General features: G+C 41.7%; 1 protein-coding gene across 3 annotated transcripts in view; it reads left to right on the plus strand.

Annotated features, from left to right (window-relative positions):
* The window catches only part of PPM1K (protein phosphatase, Mg2+/Mn2+ dependent 1K), a 64,174-nt gene extending 41,764 nt beyond the window's left edge, over positions 1 to 22,410 (plus strand). For all 3 annotated transcript variants that reach the window (XM_069238396.1, XM_069238413.1, XM_069238404.1), the window contains exons 4-7: positions 4,316 to 4,481; positions 5,003 to 5,147; positions 6,396 to 6,530; positions 16,711 to 22,410. In XM_069238396.1, the coding sequence (XP_069094497.1) occupies positions 4,316 to 4,481; positions 5,003 to 5,147; positions 6,396 to 6,530; positions 16,711 to 16,842 (578 nt within the window). In that variant the 3' untranslated portion in view covers positions 16,843 to 22,410. The remainder of the gene's footprint in view (positions 1 to 4,315; positions 4,482 to 5,002; positions 5,148 to 6,395; positions 6,531 to 16,710) is intronic.
* Positions 22,411 to 24,389: the final 1,979 nt, after the last annotated feature.

A 24,389-nucleotide genomic window follows, 5' to 3' on the forward strand; every position in this document is an offset into this window, starting at 1 on the left:
CACCATTACCAAATGATTTAAAAACTGTTCATGGCTTGTGAGCCATGTGTTTGCGTAATCCTTCTGATTTAATTTGCAGCATCAGCCAGGAGGCATCAGTAATTCACTATTTTAGCTGCCCAAGGTTATGGTGATCGATATTAAAACATGGTTTAAACCTCTCCTTAGCCACAAAAAACCATCACTTGTGTGGTCATGCTAGTAAGACCATTCCACTGGTAGTGCCCCGGGACACCTCAGCCCAGTGAAGGACTGTGCTCGAGGCCGTACTGGCTCAGACAGTGTCATGATTGACATGGCAAGTCCTGATGTTTCTCCCCCCCCCCCCCCCCCCCCCCCCCAAATCTCCTCTTTGAATGGCTGGCTAACGGGATCATATGACCCGATGGACTAAAATGCTCTAAAGTAGCCTCGTGGCAGCATGCAATGCTTTGCAACACAGTGAAAACTAAGGAGTCTAATGTTTTAATCACTATAGCTTATCTGAATCCTTCTATTTTTTTTAAACTGCATCTTTCTTTCTTTCAGAGTTACACCAGAAATGGCATTAAAACCTTGCCAGTAGCTTATATACTTTGGCAGTACAGTTCCAAAATCAAGGATTTATTTTCCTTCTTAATCACTTTTATAAATGTATTTTAGTTTATTTTAAAGTAGCTGATTTAAGTGTTTTTAAAGCAGGTATTTATTTGCTTGTAATGTACACATCATGCTTTGGTCTTATTTCATTAATTAACTTACCAAGGTTTCACTTTGAAATGTAAATGTCTCTGACTGTTTTTAGTACTTTACTCTTACTTGCTTTTACCTTTGTTTTTTTCATATATCTAAGCCCCATGTTTTATTTTTTGATCAAACCATTTTAGGTTTTACATAGACTGGCATGGAGAGTGCTTGGAGTTCCTCCTTTCCTTCCGTGATCTCATAGATCTGGGCTGGAATGTGATGCTGGTGGGCACTATGTGGGTGCCACAACTAAAATCATAGGTTTAACATTGTAGTAATTGTTTAGGGACGTGTGAGGTTTTTTAAGGATGAGTGTACTGCAGATCAGTGGCCTAACATGCCACAGACGTAGCACAAGCAATTATTTCACTTGAACTAGACATTTCTGACAGAAGCATGGTTCAATGACTCAACCGCAGCCATTGTGGATATCCTAGGTCTCAGTGCCCCACCTCTCCCAGGCAACTTCTCCCCTCCACATGAAACATGTTACATGAATGTTCTAACTGTCACTGGCTGGTTGTGATCAGACATAATGGAGGTAGTAGCCTCATTCCACTTGAAAAGAAAAACTAATAAATTGTTCAGCCCCTGGTATACGCAGAAGCTAAATGAAGAAACGAGTAGTCTTAAACTAGCACAAATGCTATGGAGGCAAGAACCTTTAGAACACATTGAGATAACAAAGGCCGAGAACAAACGAGTACAGAATCCAGTATGGAATGCAAAACATCACACTTCACAAAACTCTATAATGTAAGAAACTAACTAGGTAACCTCTTTGAAATCCTGAAACAGGCAATAGCACAACCTTCTGCAAGCCTTCTAAGGACAACTGTGAAGGTTTTGCAATTTTTTCAGAAGAGAAAATATATCAAATCAAAAATTCAGTCCTTGTCGACTCAATGAAAATTTAGCACAGTGCTTCAGACCTTCTCCTCCCCAACAAGAACTAACAATAACCTAGTCTAGCTAACACCCACCCCAGAACGAGCGGGAATGAGGCCTTCTGGTGTAAATTCAAAACCTATAGTGAGCATAAGATCCCACTGGCTATAGCGGCTGTGAAACAGACCTCGCATTTCAACATACCTGTACCTTTGACTATTACAAATGATCTCAGTCATCTTTTTGCCCCCAATAGGCAATGACTAAACTCCTTGCATAACCCAAGGCATTATCCCAGACTGGTTGAAGATTGGTCATGTGACACTCATTGAAAAAACAAGGTGCAGCCCGACTGTTTTTAATAACTTTCGACCAATTTCGAACATTCCGTTTCTTTGAAAGCTTCTAGAGAACTGTGTACACAACCAATTTTGCTTGCACATTAGTAACGTCAACCGACTCGACAAGCTGCCGTCGGATTTCAGACCTTGACACTGCACTGAGACAGCCATAATACCCGTCATGAATGATGCACTTAAAATCATGGACCAAAACAATTCATACCTAGTCCTTCCCCTCGATATGTCCTCAGCATTCAACACTGTCTCCTAGATGTAATTCAGCTAAGAATTGTTATGTCAGGAGCTGTATTAAAATGGTTGCTCTCATATTTACAAAACTAATCACAACATACTAAATTAGGTAACCTGTTTTCGGTCTAATTGTGAAGCCCTGGGGGAGGTGGGGGGGAATGACTTCGGAACTCCCAAATGCTGTTTAACCTCTACAAGGAACCTTTGACAAGATCCTAAAATAAGCTAACCTTGCCAACCACATGTATGCAGAAGATACCCAGGTTTATCTAACGATTTCCTCCCTAGACACGTATCCTCCGCCTCAACAATACACTGCAGAAGACACACTATGGCATTGAATGTTTTTGCCAGGGCTGAGTCTGGTTTTCATTCCGGCCCTGTACAGCTCTCGTTTGTGGTTCTGCTCTCCACTGCGTGCTAAGATTGTATTGTTGGTCCTTGAAAACTACGCATCTGTAGCGGATTTAGGTACAAGGTCAGGCACTGGAAAAGAAAGATGGGAGATTAAGATTTGCCTTATTTATTTCCACTTCTGAAGGACCTGCTATTAATTACAAGTGTAAGGATTTTATACTGATTAGTGACCAAATAGAAAGCTACATCACTGGAATTGGCTGAATTTTAAGAATGCACTTGAAGGGCGGCTACATGGGCTTCTCTGCACACATTTTGCAGGTCTTGTTCAGAAACATTGTCCTGAAACGAGGCTCAGTTTGCCCAAAAGTTTAACCTGAAAAGCCGCCCATGAGGCCTTATTCTGTATCTGAGGAGAGACAGATGTAGCAGTAAAAGAATGCTATAATGCACAATCCCTTCTCTCTGGATGCTGCTGGCTTCAGCCCACACACAACTGCAAAGTTTGTCCAAACGTCTTATGGTGCATGCATTACTAGTCTTTAGTAAGGGGCATGGATGCTCATGCAGTATATACATGTTCCATATATTTTAGGCAGTTCTTGTAGTTCTTAGAATCCCAGAAGCCATTTTCAGACTTCTCCTCCAGTATGTTCTCATGAATTTGTTATTAGAGAGGACCGAAGACAAAGTCTCTCCTTAAAGTTAAATTTTTTAGAATATGACTACAAGTATCCTGGAAAGTACATTAAATCAGGCTGCCAGACACAGAATATGAATCTGCAATTATGTGCTTGGTGTGAATGTGGCTGGGTATCGTCAATCGGTTAACATTGTATTCCAGTGGGCATTAGGGATTTTTTTATATAGGCATTCATATACTTAAAACAAATCTCCCTTCCCTTGTACTTGCTTTCAAGGCTTAATGATGCAAAAAAGTATATAAATGCATTAAAAGGCCCTGTTCTTAAGAGGACCGTGTCAACAAAGGATCTGGTCAAACTCCTGATTCTAAAATTCAAGTGTAGCGAGGGTGAGGGAGGGTAGTCTCCTATCAAATGCTACTTAGTTAGTTACAAAACGGAGGATCGATTTACTCCGATTAACTAGGATTGCAAGAATGCCCCCACGTTGCTGCTTCTTCAATCTTTATTCAGATAGATCTTACCTGCAGTTGTTGCTTCTATTTTGCAAGCACTGCAGTTTGTTTTAGCCTTTTGAATGCTGACCCTTTTCAGAGAATGGAAGAACTACATTTCAGTCATTTAACATTAAAAATGTGTACAAATAAAAACCTGCTTTAAAATTCTACGCAACGTTACCTCAGTTTATTATTATTTTTTTTTCTTTCTAACTTAAAGCCAAGCTCAATGCAACTTTTTGTCCCTCTAGATTTAAAACGGAGGTGTGTTCTGCGTAAAGCTTAGGAAAACAAGGGGTGCATTTGTAAATTGTTTCTACTTCCTATTTAACGGTTAGTCTGTGTTGGAAACCCAACACTTGAAATCATTTTGCTCATTTTTAACTTGGGCATAAATATTTCATTAGTCATTTTTTTAAACGTTACTATTGAACCAAAATGATTCTTATACTTGATTACATTGTACATCCCTAGTTTGCATTGAGCTAAGGTATAGCATCTAGCGCTTTATGCATGTTGCTTCAACAGAACTTGTTCATTTGAATGCAGTAGTGCATTTCTTAACCAAAGCTCTTGATTTATTTGATCTTTTTCTACGTGAAATTTATAGCCTCCCTGCTGAACTCTGGGACCACTGCCACAGTGGCCTTGTTGAGAGATGGCATTGAGCTCGTTGTGGCCAGTGTTGGGGACAGTCGCGCTCTTCTGTGTCGGCAAGGGAAAGCTGTGAAGCTGACAATTGATCATACCCCAGAACGGAAAGAAGAGAAGGAGCGGTATGTTCCAAAAGACACACTTTTGGTGTGCCTGTGTTCCATAGATGCTAAAAGGTCCATATTATTAAGCCTTTGGATGGGGTGGAAACCATGCAGTCTAAATTGGTGTTTTAGCAAACACAGCCATTCATTTATGTTGCATATTAAAATTTATGTATTCATATTACAAAATGTTTCAATATTGCCATACTTTTTAAAAATAAATAAAAATGAAATCAAATTATATTGATTTTGTACAACCCAGAAACATTATCAAATCACATATATATGTAACAGGCATGCAGTCAGATTGCCAGGGCAGAGGAGGTGAACAAGGCACAGCGCATATAAAAAGTTCAGTTAGTGTACCAGTATGTCATAGTAGGCCCACCAGCGTCCCCAAATCTTCTCATGCTTGTGCGGGCGCTGGACTCTAGTCTTATATATTTTGTTCCTTACAGAACAATATTTTGCTCTGTACTTCAGTGTTGGCATTGTCTTATGGTTTTAATGTAATGCTTTTTTGTGTGTCCTTTTTCTAGGATAAGGAACAGTGGTGGTTTTGTGGCATGGAACAGTCTGGGACAGCCTCATGTTAATGGTCGACTTGCTATGACGCGGAGCATTGGTGATATGGATCTCAAACGCAGTGGCGTAATTGCAGAACCAGAAACGAAAAGAATTAAGGTAAGAGTGTCATGGTCCAGTCAGCAAGTCCCAGTTTCATACCTCAAGCAAGCTAGTAGTAATGAAAAAAGGAACTCTTAGATTGCATATATAGTTTTGGTGCTTTTGCCAGCCATGTTTGTTTTCTAAAACAATTGGCTAGTATCATTTCTGAGCAGAATATGGTTTGGCATATTTCTGTGGCCAGAAACAGGTAATGTGATGACTGGTTTTGTTTCACATAATGTCTGCATCATACTTAGTGTATCAATATGTTTTTGTTATGCATAATTCAACATTTGTCCAATTAAAGAAATTGCTTCCAATTTCAGAACAAATGCACCAGTTATTTTCGAAAACTTGAATAGGTAGTATATTTTGTTGGAGGTCATTATATATATTTTTTTATATTACGTAGTATTAACAAGTCCATTACTCCCTTATTCTGCAAACAAAGCAATTATAGCCTTTGAACACATTATCTTAATTGTTAAACTACATCTTTAGCAGTGCTTTGTTACAAATAATACACCTTCATACACACCACTTTGAATAGAATGTTGGCTGTTCTTTAAAATGTGCCTCTTAGTTCCTCACTCTCATATTCCCTTTTTCTCGGCGAGGGTGTTACTCTATATTTAAGGCACACATACCTAGATCCCAAGATTGACAAGGGACCTATCTCTTTTTGGCGCCACTTCTAACATGGACGCGGCTGAACCTTTCGCTCCCCTCTTTTGTCCTGTAAAGTGATCTTCTTGCAACCCCTTACTAATAAAAACTTGTGTGGACATTGTTAATAAGTCATATTTACATTAATTTATTGGTTTGGGTTGTTAAAACTAACTAAGGCAAACTGGTCAAAGTAAGTTTAACAAGATAAGTGATGGACTCTGCCATCTGGTGTGATCTGCAGGTCACAATTTGATTCTTGGCAGTGCCAACCACGCTTTATAATGCTTTCAAGTTTAAGTTGAAGACAATTACATTGTTTTAAAAGTAACTTATTATTTCACTTGAAAACGCCAAAAGTATGGCGGCTAATATAAAAAAGTTATTATAAATGTAGTTATAAAATTACCGAAGAATGCCCAAAGGATAGCACACCATTTTAGAATTTATGTAAGTAGTATTTGGTTGTATACTTACTTGCTAGTGTTTTGAAGCTGCAATAGTAAGAAAAAATTCTAAAAATTATGAAACCATCTTGAGTAGGACATAAACCTGAAGACTTTACTTGCTATAATTTCTGCATTTGTTTGTTTTTAGCTGCATCATGCAGACGATGGCTTCCTTGTTCTAACTACAGATGGAATCAACTTCATCGTGAACAGTCAAGAGATCTGCGACATCATAAACCAATGTCACGATCCCACTGAGGCAGCTCAGGTCCTCACTGAGCAGGTAACATGTTGAGAACTATAGAGATATTTAGGAAAGTGTTCCATAGTAATTGCAAATGGCAAACTAAATGGTTTTCGAATAAATTTGTGAATAATTGGCGAGCCTGAAAACCCAACAAAATGATTATTGTTAACCAAAATTCAAAAAATAGAAAAGTTTCTATGCATCTGCATGCCAAGTAGAATTAACAATTGGATTTGTCCTTAAGCGTAGCCTTGAACCCTGGCAGACCGAGGACATGTTGTTATAGCTGCCTCCTTGAATACCTTTTGGCAGCCAATCTTCAGTCAGTTTTGTTTCCCATAATTAGTTGCTCATGCATGTATAACAGCTTCTTAACTGAGTTTATGTTCAGAAGACTGTTTTTAATTGCAATTTTAAAACGTTCAAAACACTAAAGAACACCAAGACGAATTGAAGTTACTATACTAGGTATTTGTGTTGAAACGTCTTGTCCACTGGTGAATGAGACTCTGAATTAACAATAATACTGCTTAATGTGGAAGAGGGAGAAACCACTTTGTGTAGGCCTTTTGAATTAGACTAAATATTGAAGACGTTTACAAGGAACAAGTCAGAGCCTACCTAAAGCCTTTGTAGAATTCCCATCCCAACTAGACTTGTTAGTCACAGAGCGTGTATGACAACAACTCACAAGTTACATTAGTACTTTACATGAGAATTGCATAAAATGTAGCAAGAACGGGTACTAGCATAAACAGAATGGCTGTAAAGGTAGATACTCCATAGTTTTTTTTTTGTTTTTTTTTTTAATGATTTGGACAGAATTTCCAGATTTTCATAATGCTTTTCGTGGATACATATAACGGGTCAAGAAGACAATCATTGAGATCAGGGGATTGCCTTTAACTGCATCCAACACCATTATTTGAAAATCAAGTTATTTATTTTGATGGTTATATGCAGTTTGTATTTATGCACATGAGAGGCCTATAACCTACTGTAGAGGTGCTTCATTAGAGTGTCTCATAATTTACAATTTGAGTCACTCCTAATAGTTTATTACTATCGGTGGCCATATTTTGAGATTTACTAACCCTGTTTGCCAGTTTTGTATCAATCCTGAGGGCCTTTATCATTTTCTCAAAAGTTGTGCTAATCAGCTGTGTGTTTTTTTTTTTTTTGTATTTTTTTATTTTTTATTAGATTTTAGATAATAACATGCAATAAACAATCATAAATTTGTATAGTTCATATCCCTGCTGTCCGTTGGGTGCCTAGAACCGCAACGTCTCATCATCAGTGTCAAAATGAAAAAGAAAAGGAAACAGTATGCATACATGTCCATAATTAGAATAGAAGTACAGTCTAAGGCGAATAAGGCTATGTAGGGGAGAATTTAGGACCCACTCTAATCTGAAGAGTCATGATCATGAGTGGAAAGATAATCCCGGAAGGGTTGTCACATATCAGTGGATTAGGATGTGGAGGGTTGAAGGAGTGCATAATCTTCACTGACCTATCACAAAAAGTCATGCTTTTAAGCCAGTCTGCAGATGTCGGAGCTCTACTGTCCTTCCCCTCTCCCACCCCCCTGCACTCCTTCTCCAAGGTACTGCGACTTCCCAGTTAGTCAACAGGAATGCCATAGATGCAAGATGGCTCATTGGCCGAGGGAAGTCTCTGGTGTACCCCAAGAGTGCATGGAGGGGGTTAGGTTGCAGGCTTATACGTAGTATAGAAGAGATATGCATATAAATGACCATCCAACAGTGAGAAATCTCCAGACAAGTCCAGGAGGAATGTTGTAGAGTTAGCACCTGGTAGGTTGCACTTGGGACAGTGAGCCATCCTGTCCGGGTCGAACCTTGCAATAGCCACACGGGATAAATAGCAATGGTGGAGAAATTTAAAATGCAGTAATTTATGTCTGTAATTGATTGAAATACCTCGTATTTGGGAACAGGAATAAGACCAAATCTTATTAGTAATGGGGGAACCCAACTCCTCTGCGCACACCTCTCGCACTTGGGTCGTGGTGTCAGGCCTCATAGTGAGACATAGTTGGTACATGCTATAAACTAATCGGTCCCCGTCCACATTGTATATTATGGGTTGTAGGGAAAGAAAGGTACAGTGTAATCTCTTAGATATGAAAAGGTCCATATTGGTGGCGCTATGTGCTTGCTGGTCCCCAGGAAGATGGAACACTTGGCCATCTGGGAAGAGATCTCCTACTATGGAGAGGTTATAGCTATTGAGCCTATGTTGCACCAGTACTTCGCGTGTGGGAGGAGCCACAGATCATTGTGAAGGGGAATAGAGGAAAAGTAGAGTCCACCACCCAGCGTTCCTCGCATCTGGTACCATGCCCACCATGTTGAGGAAACCGTTTGAATGTTGCAAGGATCTAGTGGAATACCCTCCGGAAGAATTTGAGAATGGGAAAGCCCATCCCGCTGACCCTTCTCAGGTTTAAGATATGGGACACAAGCATTCGGGTGGTACCAGCGGAAGGAGTATTGACACCGAGCTACCAAATAATAAAGGGGACCCTGACCCACCTACCCTCTCCCACCCCTCATGGTTCAACAGAAGCACCAGGGTGTCCTAATGAACCAGCAGGCAACCTCCGGCTCAGATCAAGGGCAGAAGATGACCACGCAATGTACGGAAGAAGCCAAGCATCAAGGGGATAGGGATATTCAGAAAGAAAAGGAAATGTGGAAGGACTATCATTTTTGTAATGGCCAACCGTCCTGTCATTTTATCCATTGTAACACCTGCGTCTCAAGTTGAGCCATAGCCGGACCGTAATTAAGTTCGAGTATTTGGTCCCTCTCCCTATGTAAGCGGATGCCTAAGTATTGAGTATCTTCCTTGACCCACTGGAATGGGAATTCCGCCGGTACTAGTTGTGTGGTATCTGTGAAGGGGAAGAGTTCAGACTTGGACAAGTTAATCTGTAGTCCCAAAAGTTTATCATAACAAGCAATTTCCTGCATAAGCGGGCGAGATTGGTCGCGGGATGGCAAATAAAGAGGAGGATGTAGTCTGCGTACGAAGCGAGAAGGAGGGGGCCATGTGCAAGCTGGAGTCCTCTATTAAAATGGAAGTCCTAAAGTGGCGGCTAAAGGGTCAGTTGTGATAATGAAAAGAAGAGGGGACAAGGGTCCGCCCTGTATGGTATTGCACATTATTGGAAAACTATCTGTGAGTGATCCATTGACTCGTATATGAGCCACGGGGTTGGCGTACAATAACATAATTAAGGATATTAATTGGGAAGGGACGCCAAGTTGACCCAGGACTGCCCGAAGGAAGGGCCACTCCAGGGAGTCAAAGGCCTTCTTGGCATCTAAGAGGGCAACCACTGCAGGGATAGTAGGGGATAACGGATGTAGAACTGCAAAAATGGTGCAGAGGTTGAGAGGGGTCTAGGGGTGAGGGACAGAACCAGACTGAGCAGGAGCGATGATCTGCTCCAGCAAGAGGGACAGTTTAGTGGCTAGTATTTTAGCTAGTATTTTATTATCGAGATTCAGCAAGTAGAGGGGTCAATAAGGTACAGTGCGTAGTGTCTTTGCCAGGCTTCAGCAGAAGACTGATGACGACCTTGTGCGGTGGGAAGTGCCCCGGTACAGAGATTCATTATAGAGCGTTAATAAATGAGGGGGCAGTTGGGGGCTTGAAAGCTTTATGAAAGGCTCCAGTTAGGCCGTAAAGACCAGGGTCCTTGGAACCATCAATGGCATCTATGGCTGCTATTACTTCATCAAGTGTAATTGTCTCCTTGAGGAACTCATGCAGACCCTCCGAGAGCCAGATCAGGGCCACTTCAATGAGATATGCCTCAAATCACAGACATGTCATCTGGTACACAAGGGGCGTGAAGGTCTTTGTAAAATTGTAAGAATTCCGCCCTGACAAACTCGCTGCCTGAGATTCGCACCCCATCCGCCGCTCGCAGCTCAGTGATGTAACCGTGGAGGCGATTAGGACGAAGTAGCCATGCGAGGGTGTGGCCAGGGATTTCCACCTCCCCATACCTATGAGCCTGGGCATTTTTACCCAGATACGCCAGCTCCCTATCCGCAAAGTCTCGAAACTCCGTGAGCAGCACAGAGCGGTGATGCAATTAAGGATCCCCGGTTTTAAGTGCGGCATTGTCAATGACCCGCAAACTATACTCAATACGTTGGAGCTGGGCCCTTATATCCCTTAAGATACTGGCATGTTTGGAAATGCATACTCCGCGAATATATGCCTTAAAGGCTTCCCACAAAGTCGCCTGTGTGGCGACCGAGGCGGTATTCAACACAAAATACTCCCTCACCGCTTTGAGGCTTTCCCCCTGAAACATTGGTTCCCCGAGGGTCGTGGTAAAGCCTCAAGGTGCGCTCTGCATCGCAACCAGAAGGGATCCACAGCAGAAAAAGAACAGGACTATGATCCGACAGAGTCCAGAGAAGGACGGCTATATGTGTGACACAATGATAAGTGTTTGTTGAAAGGAACCAGTAATCCAACCTACTCCTTACCGAATGTGGGACCAAATAGAATGTAAAACCCGAGGTATCTGAATTGCCTGGCATTGTGCAGTGCATAGGTATCGATGATGTTCTGGAGAATAGTACGAGCCTGGGGTTTATCATTGGGCTGGACACTAGTGGAATTTAGTTGCAAGCAATATGGCATATTGAAATCTCCCCCTACTATCAGATGAGTCACTTCCAATCGTTTTGGGTGGGTAGCCAGTCCTTGGAAAAATACAGGATCGTCCACATTAGGGGCATAGACATTTAATAATATCATGTGTTTATACACCAAAATGGCCCGATGGTTGGAATGGCATGATTAGAATGTGAAGGGGGCACACCTGTGTATTAGAATACAGGTGCCTATGGAATAGGAACTGTAACAGGAAAAATAAGTGTATGCCCCAAGTCCTAGATAAAGGAGGGTCGCTGCTTGGGGGAGGGGGGCAGGTGTGTTTCCTAAAGGGGGCTACCCCCACGAACTGCCTAGTCAAATATGATAACACCTGTTTCCCCTTCCGTGGAGTGTTGATCCCCTGTGTATTCCAGAACATGAACATAAGGTCACAGGACATGGTCAGGAAGATGCAAAGGGTATTGGACGAGCAAGTGGTGAGGTAAGGATGGGCAGTGAGGAGCAGCAGGAGGACAATGTGGTGTGTTGCAGTAAGTAAACAACATAACATACAATCACAAAAGCAAAAAAAGCAGAACGTAGATTCCCAAACCTCCCACCAACACCAGATGACACAAAATCCTGTGCATCCCAGAGAAGAAAAACAAAACAAACAACATTCCCATAGTTGCAACCATGGCGATTGCCAGTTGGGCATGGTGACAACACGGCTGGCAGCAGTCTTAAGAATAAGAACAAGCAGATGTAGTAAGTGTAAATCAACTGCAAACACATAATTATGGGTGGCAAAGCAGAATATTCAGAGTTGATGGGGCCACCAGAGAGGAGGCCGTACAGACCTCACACGGGCAGAGCGCCCCATATAATGACAGATTTAGGCCCTTGTTCACAGTAAGTTTGATGAGGGTGACATGGTGCATGGTGTCAGAGGCAGCATGCTGCAGTGTGGCTGAGCGGACGGAGGTAGTTAGTGGACAGTTTTTTGCAAAATCCTGCCATGTCCGAAGGAGTATCAAGTAACTGAACCTTCCCTTTATATTCCACGCGAAAACAGGCAGGGTAAAGCATGGCATTACGCAGCCTCATCTTTTTGGGAATGTTTTTGACAGCAGAGTACTTCAGTTGGACCTCCTCAACTATTGGCGTAAAATCAGGATAGATTCAGATGGAGGCATCCTGGTATTGAAGTGGGCCCCTCTCCTGAGCCAGACAGAGAACCGTGTCCCTGTCTTTATATTAAGGAGATGGGCAATGAGCAGGCGAGGGGAAGTGTCGTCAGGGTGTCTCAGGCCCGGTGAGTGCGCTCAACGGCGAAAGTGGTGGAAACGTTGGTATGGTTGAAAGGTAAGTTAGAAGGCGCTCAACAAAGGCATCTAGTTTGCCCATATTTATGGTCTCAACCATGCCTGTTATACGAATATTATTCCTATGGAAGTGGGCCTCCAGGTCTTCACATTTCATTGCAGCTTGTTTAAGAGTGCGTTCTTTCTTCCAGACTTGAGATCCTCTCCTCTGCAGTATCAAGTCTAAACCCCTGACGGTCCAGTGCTTGCCTAGTTTGTCAGTACGGCCAGCTATGGTGTCAAATGCACGGATCCCACCTCGAGCTCCACCGTAATAGAAGCCACATCTTGGGATGAGGTCGTAGGCATGTATTGGTTGGCGGTGTGAAGGTGGAAGGGTGTGGGGGCATCCACCCCAGCAGGTCGGATTTTATCAAAGTTGAGCCTGCGCTGCCTAGGGTCAGTTTTGCCCATTTCTGGTATGCCACACATCAAGTGAGATGAACCAGTTTGGAGGGGCACCACACAGCCGCAAACTTCATTGTCAAGTAGTTTAGCCCCGTAGAGGGAGTGAAAGCCGAAAGCCAAAATCCCAACCCACACAGACTGCAGGTGGAGGGTTGGCGAGTAATACCAGAAGCTGGAGCGTCGACCAGTGGGGGACAGTGCAGAAACGCTGTACAAATTTCAATAGGCAGAGGCCGACTGGATTGAGGCTGAGAAATTGAGCACCAGCAGCAGGGGTATGGCGTGGGTTGTCCTGCAGCATAGAAGGAGTTAAAGGACCCCCAGCATACCTGCGGCGCAGGTGTTCAGAAGACCTGGGCTGGGGATTAGGGAACCATAGTCATTACAAGCAGTGCATGACCAACAGGGTCCTGATGAAGCCACCAGATGTAAGGAAGGCTGGCACTGCCCGGCAGAGCAGAGAACATAAGATAGCACATCGGGGTGGGGATTAATGGGCCGGGCTGCCTCTTTCACCCCAGGAACACACATGGGGCCTGCCAGCAGTAGAAGATGCTATGTACTGTGGCCGCCTACCAGCCAAAATAAGTTCTCAAGAAAAGCACCCAAGCCCCCCCCCCCCCCAGGAACACAGAAAGTTTGCAGAGCAGGGCAACCACAAGGTCTACAGTCTCTGTCTGCTAAGGGACCATGAAACAAAAAACTGAAGTGTGCACTGATTATAGGCCGAAGACCTGGAAAGCAAGGGAGGAACAGAGGTGAGAACACACAACTATGCAGACACAAAAGAAAGGTACACAATCGCTGAGGGACGTCTGTCTAGTGAGGAAGAGGACAATGTTCGATACAGAAGTTGACTCAAATCGAAGGCTCCGACAATGAAGTTCAAGAGGTTGGCGAAATAGAGGCAAAACAGTTGACTAAGAAACCAAAGGTGGGAGAACCTCAAACACCGGGTAACATTGAAAAACATTCTGGGGCTGAGCTGAACACTTAGGAGTCGAAGCTGCACAAGACTCACTCGATGATGAAATACTCGCCGACTGAAGGGAAGTTAAAATCAAAAGAACCCCATGGTCCGAGAAAACTTCACTTATGAACGATGAATGAGATGCGGAGAGGGCCAAGGAAGACTCTGTGGAAACACCAGACCCGAAGAAAAGGGCATCCAAGATTTCCACTGCAGAAGAACAAAACATGGAAATGGAAAGAAAGAGGCGGCTTGAATCCGAAATAACATGCAATCCTACAGGAAAAATTATTTTAGACTTTAAATAAGAGAATTTTTAATTCCCTCGAAACCTCTAGGTTTGAAGAGGAAAAAGGAAGGACAAGGGGAAGTTGATTCACTAGCATTCCCCGAGGAGCAAGAGATGTTCCTCACTGAGGGAGACACAGAGGACCAGGGTATCTTCCAAGATGCCAAAAGCTGTGACGAACAGGGGCAGAACCTCGAAATGGACTCACCCAAGGAAGCTGTCAACATATGCCTTGGGGCCATCACCATCCAACGACATTACAATGTATAATACGGTTGTAAAAAAAAAAAAAAAAAAAAAGCAGCAGATAAATACTGGGCATAATTCGAAGAGATGATACAAGCCTATTTTCTCATAGAGACACTCCTGCAATCCCAGAGCAAAATCCAATACTTCCTCATGCTGCCAAGCATCCTCGGTCAGGGAACAGAGACTTTCAGAGAACCAGCATCATGCACAACTGTAACACCAAAAATAGAGAAGTACAAGCATTCCTCCGAAGTCCCAGTTTACATCAAGGGCAATGCAGTGGCAGATTCTATCATTGTTGTCACAGCAAGGAAGAAGGCAAACATTCCAATATCCATGGGACTCTCTCCAGAGAAAGAAAGCAACAGAGTCGAAATGGAAGGTTGAAAAGTAGAGAGGAGAGGTGCAACACAATGGAGGATCACAGACTCATACACACTCCTCAACCAATATGCCCACAGCCACTGTGAAAAGGTCTGAGAACTCTTGAAGTACCTCCCCGAACAACCCCAGAAAAGGGGAGCTGCACTGGTAGAGGATGGCAAAGTAATTGCTAACACTTGCTTGAAATCGGCATTAGACGTAGCAGGCAGCTGGTAACAGGAACATCTATGAGGAGACATGCCTGTTTGCGGGTGCCCAGTTTGCAAAATTAGATTCTGGAGAAAATCACAAACGCACCTTTTTTTGGGAAAGAGCCTGTTTGGAACTGCTGCAGGTGGCACACTGCGGCAGATAAAGGACAATGACACTGCAAAGGACATGGGGGTGTTACAGTTCCGGTGTCAACTAGAAAGTGGAACCAACCCCAGTGAGAAGATCCACAGGCCGAGGAAGCTTTCAAAGCACAGCACCACAGCCACCCTACCAACAGCCAGATCTTCACCAAGGAGTGCAAAAGCAGTGGCAGTTCACAACAGTGCAGCGTCAGCCCATTTAGGTCAGAGCCAGAAGAATGGGGCAACCTTCCAGAGTAGCGAGCTCCTCCAGAAAAGTGACTGCCTATCCACTTCCCCACCACATAGCACCAGAGACGGCAGAATAGAGTGAAGGTAGTTCACTTCAGTCAACTGGATCCTAAAGATCATCCAACATGGTTACTGCATAGAACTCGTATAGATTCCACCAAGGGGCAGGCTAAAATAAATAACACACCCGGAAGAGGAAAGACGCTGCCTGCAATTCGCTATGCAGGAACTCCTACCATAAAAATGCAAGAGAGTGCCCACAGCAGAAATCAAGTCAAGGAAACTACTCGCATACCTCCTCATCCCACAACTTGACAATTCTGGGCCTTCGCTTCTTAAGCAAGTTAACAAAGACACAAGAATTCAAAATGACCACACTACAAGAGGTCATCCCACGGCTGCAATGAAAGGTCTACAAGACAACCTTAAACCTAAAGATTGCTTACCCATACACTCCCATAAACTGCAAATCCAAAAGCTAACTATGGTTTGTAGTCAAGAAGAACCATTACCAATACAGGGTGCTCCACTTCGGAATCAAGCCAATAGGACTGTTGCTTTTTATATTTTGGTGTCTTGACCCCTTGACTAAGCTAGGAGGCCTGCCTTACTTTTCATGACACCCTTTACTGAGAAAGCCAGTAGATCTGACTTACATAAAATGACACCCTTTGTTTTGTTACATGACATAGCTTGTGTGGCAGTGTGTGGTTGGATGACCCTGGCGCAGGGCACCGCACTCAACCCCATGCTGCACATGGTCAATGGACATCTTACTTAATGTTAAAAAAAAAAAAAAGAAAAAAAAAAAAGTGAATCTCACTGAAAAATAACAAATGTTAAAGATGTGTTATAATTAAGTAAAAATGTCAGTTAAAACATACAATTTTAAAAAAACAAAGCCACTAACCTTCACCAACCAGTTATAGTTACCTGAAGTAACTATAAATTGCACTCTAAAGTAACTATCTTGCACCCTCGCCATCCACTGCTAATTATCTCATATATCACATCACTCATGACATTTGCTATGACATCATTGATAACATCACTGCAACATCTGAAATGACATCCTTGATAAAAACAGTGCATGGCTGGGACGTGAGATTTTCAAGTGAAATGTATGTATTCTGCTGCATGTCTCTTAAAGCAGTGATTTAATACTCTGCAGAAATAAATCACCTGTTAAATTACCTGTTGTAAAGTATCCAACCTTTTCCTTGGCATAAAAGACAGTTTTCTTTAATATGTGCATATTAATATTGTCCTTCCCTTGCTCATATTAATGTTTTTTTTTTTTCTTCCCCCCTTTATACAGGCACTGCAATATGGCACCGAGGATAACAGCACTGCTATTATAGTGCCATTTGGCGCCTGGGGAAAGCACAAGAACTGTGAAGCCAATTTTTCTTTCAGTCGAAGTTTTGCCTCAAGTGGAAGATGGGCGTGATGGTTATTGGCCATTACAAGTCTGTAATTTATTGAGTATACAGGATCATCATTTAAAAAAATATATTTTGAACAAAGACAGCTGAGTTACATGATTATTATTTTTAAACACTTAGTATGCCACGTTTTCCTAACAAGACTTTATCTAGTAATTCGTATGATTTACATGTTTTTCCCAGTTTTAATCTGTGGTCTGCTGGAGTACAAGCAGAGGGGGAAAGGCACGTTTAGCCTTCTATGAGGGCTTTGAAAAGTACATTCTGTTCCAGTGTGAGCAATTTCCAAATGTTTTTGAAACCATAAATCTCAGCTGAGACCATTGTATTGCCCAGATATAAGTATTGGCTGTGTTCCCTAATCCTTTTATTGTCTTTGTAGTGTCTTACCACTCAAACTAGAGTCTACACAACAGGTTATCCTTAGGGCTGCATATGTATTATGGGTGGCATAGCTCATCAGTTTTTGGTTTAGATTTCCAGTTTCAAATTCCAGTTCTTAAAGAATTGTAGTTTGAGAATGACTCAGAACTTCTCTTTTTTTTTTTAACATTGTCATGAAAGGAGTTTAGTCAATCGTAGCATACAGAATTTTGCAGCATGGTGTTATGCACCCAGAAGGATAAAGGGTGTTTAGTGTGGTCCTTTTGTGTAAAACGTACAAAGTAACTTTCAACAATGTAATGGCATTTTCTTCAGAACCATATGTGTACTGTGAATTTCATGACCACTCCACCAGCTGGTCCCTCAAATGTATTACTGAATCTTGAAATCAGGAATACCACAGCAAAGACAATGTTGCAGTTACCCCTGTCTGTACCTCCTTCCCTACTTTAGATTGTATCTGTTCATTTGTTGCCATCATGGTGAGATACAGCTGGTAGAGTTGGTCACGTTTCTCTCTTCACATATGAGAAGGTCTAATCCCTGCTGGAAGTCGTCAGGAAAGCAGGCAGCTTGACCCAGAGCCATTTGAAAAGGTCATGCCATCTTGTATACACATCCTTGTTCAGTCCACTTCTTGTGTTGTTTGAGGAAGCGTGGCAAGGTATGGTGAGAGAGGGAAGGACTTTTGACGGTACCAGAATAGCTGTATCAGACAGCCCTTGATCTTAGGCTTAAACTCTTATAATCTTCCATTCTTTTCTTGCTCTTGTTGGCTTGTGCTAAGGAAGCTACCCATGGCCACAGATACCCAGTATGAAATCACCCTAGCGGAATTTGCAAATGTCCACCCAAAGTTTTTATATAACGCATCCTCACCTAGTTATGGTAGATTGCTTTGCAAAGAACAGTGTCACTGCTAGACTTTAACGAGGAACTATGTTACTAATGAGAATATCTGAGGAAGAGCAGAAATGGATAGATCATCCGGTTATCCGAGGGTTGTAGGCTTAATTCCTCTGTCTAAGGCTTTCACTTAGGAATGACTGTCACTGCAAGCTCACATTTCTTTTGCTGTCTCGTGTGTAACAAAGTAAGCAGCTGGCTTGTGACATTTCAGGGCCCTTGTCTGTTGGGGTTAGCTTTGGGCTTAAGAATTGATGACTAGGAATTGAATGGAAGTGGGATTTGTTGGAAAATTGAAGAAGGTGTTTATCTAATTTGGCCCTGTGCCTTCAGACCATTTTACAGGATAATCAGTGTTGCAGGATCTTATTTTACACTGCTTCAGGTCTGCCTACAAAACTGCCTGATGCCAGCTATAGGTTTAACTTTTGATTCGTGGCATGCATCTATAGATCTTTTGGGGTTTTATCAGACATGCTTGCCTACTTTAATCTGGTTTGATTGCCAGGACTATCGTTCCTCCTTTTGATAACTTGGTAGGTCTGGCTTGGTTCCAATCATGTGAACTCCTTTTTAAGCTAGATTGTGGGGAAGTATTTTATCAGTCGAGCCAGACTCTACATGTTTTTGACATTTAAGAAAAAGCAATCCCTAAGGCTGTCAGTAAGTAGTCCGTTGCTAAATAGCTGGTTCTCTAGGGGGGGGTTAAGGATTGCTGTAGTTGTCAGGAGGCAATCATGGAGTTACCTGTATTTTTCTGTGGGTGGACTGCATATTTTGACAAGAGGCCTGATGCTGATCTTGGTAATCCAGCAGCTTTTCTGGTTAGTAATACCTCATTCTACCTCTATAAACTATTTGTCTGGTGGTTGTGTTTTGTTTATTTCATTCGTTGGACCCTTTGACTGCTTATTAATGAATGTATTACATTTATGAACATCTAAAAGGAACTGCATTTTATTACATATCTACTGTATTCATACATAGCATGTCTGGGACCGTTTTGGTGAAGATCACCTAAAGGTTTGAGGGGATGAATACATGTAACAATTTTGAAGAGTCAGTTTATGGTGAATTCCAGTACTATTGGAGGGAATGTTACATTTTAGAGGGTTCGTTACCATTAAGATTCGATGGTAAGTTTTCATGAAGCTAGTTTATCCCTCTTTCGCTTCGGTTTCACATTGCAACTCTTACTGCTGACATTTAGTCCCTTAACTGTTTGCCTTGCAGCAGAGCAGATCAGTGTACATAGTGGCAATACACCGTAATGCACTATTTTATTATATCTTTTAATGGTATGTGTTACTGTTTCCAAATGCCGCCACTAAAGTTCTGGTCCTCTTTATTATTCTTGATGTGTACTGTTATCCTGCCCAAGGTGGGACTTTTTTTTTTTTTTTAATGGTGAACATCTGTTTCGCAGCATTTAAAGTAGACTTTTGTCGTATTAAAATCATGTCTACATATACTCTGCACTCTTTTAAAAAGCAAAGCATTTCCCTGGATTCTCTTCTCTAGAAACATGTCAGCTGACACCTTTGTACATTTTTCACAACCTTACTTGAATGCATTTTATTTTTAAAAGTTCTGTTAGCGTCTGACTTGCCACTGTCCAGAAGATATTGAGGGAGAGTAACCCACGGTGGAGCTAGCAGATCGTCCTGTAGTGTACACTGGGCAAGGGTCACACTACTTCACGCTCTGCGGCCCTTTTCTGTAGCTTCTACTGCTATAACAATCCTATTCTAAAGAGCTAGTGGTTAATGGACCATATAATACACATCGCTCACCATATAAACTGACTTCTGTAACGTGAAATCCTTGTTGCTTTCTGTTATAGTGAAGCCCACAATACTGTTTAAATTGTAACTTTTAAACATTTCCTTGAAGGGACACTTTACTTAATTTTGAATTGCGAAAGAAGTTCTGTGCCCTTCCTTGGCTTTGCTGAAAATCTCAAAAACTTATATGTTGTGCAGATTGTACATTGACCTCTCTGATGTGAACCGGTTACACATTTGAACCTGTTCCTGTGAGTCCTGTCGGCCATGCCTGCACAGCTGTTCCTTTCTGCCATCCAGATATGCTGCCATGATTAATCATATCAGTTGGCCTGAGAAGAGTTGCATTCTTTGAAGGGCCACACCAGGCAAATTTGAGCTTTTACTCTACCTACATCAGCACCCCTTTCTGCTTTTAGTGGTAAGCTAGCTCCTCAAGTAGCGCCATAGACAGCTGACAATCTTGCCTTAGAATTGTTCCAGTTGCTTTGCAGAGAGGGATTCAGTCTTGTTTTGTAGACTACAGTGTAAAATAGTAATTTGTATGATGTTTGTATATATTTGTCTGTATATATGTTTTTGTAAATAAATAAATATATATATTCTGTGGCCATTATTTCTATAATTCACTGCACACGTGAATTGGTTTAGTTTAAAGGGAATCATTTAAATGGTGTACAGTATAATGTTTGAAAGTGATATATTTCTTTATTTCACATGCACCGAACTGTTGATTCTGGTTCATCACTCATTTTCTCCTGATTCTTATCTAACGAGGCCTAATGAGATAATGAAAACCAGCTTTTTCTTTTTTCTTAACCTTTATATACACTGCACTGTGGTTAGAATGTTCTTAAAAAACAATCTTGTATTTCAGTGCCCTGTGTAGACTAAAAGTCTGTTGTGCTTTTTGAAAGCTGTATGGAATAACAATATCGAACGGGTGTGTTTTGTTCCTTGCTGGTTCATCACGTGCAGTGTTTTCTTTTTATATTTACCACTTTGAGCCCCTGCCGTGTTACCGTCCGGTGGATTTACCTTTCAGTATCCTGCCAAGTTTCACTCGTTTCATACATTCCACTGCATTTATGTTTAGAAAAGGCAGTGCAGCCTAGTAAGTTCCTCATTTATGGAATCTATACTGCTATGAAACGTACAAATAACTATTGTGAGTTTTTAATATTGATGTAAAATATTTTGTAAAGAAAGTCTTGCTGTTGATTGTAAAGTCAATGCACTCTTGATTATGGAGGTATTTGGCTGTTTGGTCATGGCTGTATCTACAACTGTTTGGTATGCTCCACAGGCTTTATCCAACCCGCATAAAACTGCATGTAATTTATTCAGCACAGGCCAGGGTTGTGTTGTAACTCGATGAAAGCATACTGAAGCAGATACTTTGGTGCAAGCACATACTTTGGCACAAAGTCACTTATGTTAAGTGGGGCCTGTTAAATGTGAAGTAGCATTCTCCCCTGTGGAAATTAACTACACAGCCCTTTTTACCTATTACTGTTGGATGACTTGTAAGTGGGTAACTGTGATCTGGGTGAATTTCATTTGGGAAACTGACATGTCACTGTTTGCTCACTTGTCTTCATCTGTGAAAGCTGCGAATCTAGCTGCAAACTCCAGGCTTAACCAGAAGATGTTATTGCTCTTGAAAACAAGGAAAACTTTTTTTTGAATGGCTAATATCCATGTGAAATAGGTCACACACAATGTGCATTTATATAAACTGAGAGCACTAGTATGTGGCAGCAGACTGGCTCCAAATATCGGTGAAAAGGACTAAGGAATATTTTCCAGCTGCCTATCTTGAAGGCTTTCCTGTGTCCTGTAGATGCTGCAGTTTCTTTGCGACTCTTCGCTCAGAATTGTTTGCCCCTACTGTACATCAGTTTCCTGTGATTGAGTTCCAGTGGCTTAATCCACCCTGTTCTTAAAACCTGGGACAGACAGAAGTGGTTCATTGAATGTATTTCATGTAAATAAGCATAAATAATTCCTGGCATAAAATGCTTAATAATATAAAGTGGATGTGTAGTACAAACATCCTTTTTCATGGCTGAAAATAAACAGAACTGTTACCTTCTCTGTGCATATATAACTACTGGTTTTGTTGCTTTTACATGAGCCAACACCCTTTGGTTTAGGTTTAGAATTGTTGGTGTGCTTTTGCATTGCACATGTTAGGGATTATCACCTTTTGCCCTTAAAACCCCTGTTACAGCCTGTTGCTTTTTGAAGTAATGCTGCTTCAGCTATAGCTTTGCACCATTTTCGGTTGTACTCCTCACATCATATGCTTCCTTTAGTACTACCCCTTGTTTTGGGTTCTGACTCGTCTAGCCTTTGTGTGTTAGATGAAAGTCTATTTCTTACTACTCCTCATGCTTCTCTGTTCACTTGGATACTGGTAATGCAAACTGGTGTCATGCAAAGTACAGTGTGTAATATTTTATTTGTAATGGCTTGCAAATAAAGTTCTTGAATTCAGTTACCGTTTGTCTATGTGCTTTATTTCTTTACGTTCCTAAATGAAAATCGGTGTAAGTAGTAAACACTGTATGAAGATGGCTATTGTGCATACCGTCTATGCAAATACTGCAGCCGTTAGGAACTTGTTACAGAAAGTTTATATTTATTCATACAAAGGCCCCAGGTTTAAATACGTTTGATAGGTGCTCCAGTAGGGTTACTCCTACACTTGTGTAACAAACGTCTGACTTGTAGTGATATGCAAAGAAATTACTGTAGTAATAAATTGACTGCCTTTGATTGAGAGAGAGGGGACTGCAAATTATTTTAAAACACTTGAGGTGATTTGTTAAGGCCCACTGGGTATAGCAGCTCCCATCCAGCTCTTCCTGAATTTGTATTTCCACATACTGAACTCTTACAGGTGACCGTTTTTGAATGGACAAACGTAACTCGTGCTATTCCCCTCCACTTCACTACTTTTGGTTTGATGTAACACCATCCACTGCACACTCATCAGTTTTGGGGCTGTTCCTTCACACTACTACTAGAAAAAACCTGCATTTACTCCTGCAATTGCCTGGGTTAAATTTACTTGAGGTTTTGCTGTGGGAATCTACCTAAAAATTGTTGCTGAATATCCCAAAATGTGCATGGTTACTTGTGTTTGCCAACTTTAGCTGGTGGCCCAACCAAAATGTCCACAAATCCATTTCTAATGGATTTGCTGTAAGAGAATTGCCACTATAGTTGCTGTATGTGCAAATCTTATTTGTGAGGGTAAATTACTACTGTTCCTGATTCTATGAATTGAAATGGGAATTTGTCCTTGCCATCTGGTTTCAGGGCTGAGCTGGTTGTGAGGACATTATTGCAGTAGGGTGAGAGGAGGAGAGGCAGTGTTTGAAGATCAAGACAACGTTGAACGTTGCGGTATGTTAGTTGATCTAGGGTTGTGCACAAAGTAAGGTATGAGTTAACACCTTCAATTGGAAAAAGGTGCGAAAGTCGTTATATCAAAGAAAATATTAATTAACAATATGACTTATATATATATATACAGGGAGTGCAGAATTATTAGGCAAGTTGTATTTTTGAGGATTAATTTTATTATTGAACAACAACCATGTTCTCAATGAACCCAAAAAACTCATTAATATCAAAACTGAATATTTTTGGAAGTAGTTTTTAGTTTGTTTTTAGTTTTAGCTATGTTAGGGGGATATCTGTGTGTGCAGGTGACTATCACTGTGCATAATTATTAGGCAACTTAACAAAAAAAATATATACCCATTTCAATTATTTAACATTACCAGTGAAACCAATATAACATCTCAACATTCACAAATATACATTTCTGACATTCAAAAACAAAACAAAAACAAATCAGTGACCAATATAGCCACCTTTCTTTGCAAGGACACTCAAAAGCCTGCCATCCATGGATTCTGTCAGTGTTTTGATCTGTTCACCATCAACATTGCGTGCAGCAGCAACCACAGCCTCCCAGACACTGTTCAGAGAGGTGTACTGTTTTCCCTCCTTGTAAATCTCACATTTGATGATGGACCACAGGTTCTCAATGGGGTTCAGATCAGGTGAACAAGGAGGCCATGTTATTAGATTTCCTTCTTTTATACCCTTTCTTGCCAGCCACGCTGTGGAGTACTTGGACACGTGTGATGGAGCATTGTCCTGCATGAAAATCATGTTTTTCTTGAAGGATGCAGACTTCTTCCTGTACCACTGCTTGAAGAAGGTGTCTTCCAGGAACTGGCAGTAGGACTGGGAGTTGAGCTTGACTCCATCCTCAACCCGAAAAGGACCCACAAGCTCATCTTTGATGATACCAGCCCAAACCAGTACTCCACCTCCACCTTGCTGGCGTCTGAGTCGGACTGGAGCTCTCTGCCCTTTACCAATCCAGCCACGGGCCCATCCATCTGGCCCATCAAGACTCACTCTCATTTCATCAGTCCATAAAACCTTAGAAAAAT

Source organism: Pleurodeles waltl, chromosome 1_2, assembly GCF_031143425.1.
Source record: "Pleurodeles waltl isolate 20211129_DDA chromosome 1_2, aPleWal1.hap1.20221129, whole genome shotgun sequence".
NCBI lineage: Eukaryota > Metazoa > Chordata > Amphibia > Caudata > Salamandridae > Pleurodeles > Pleurodeles waltl.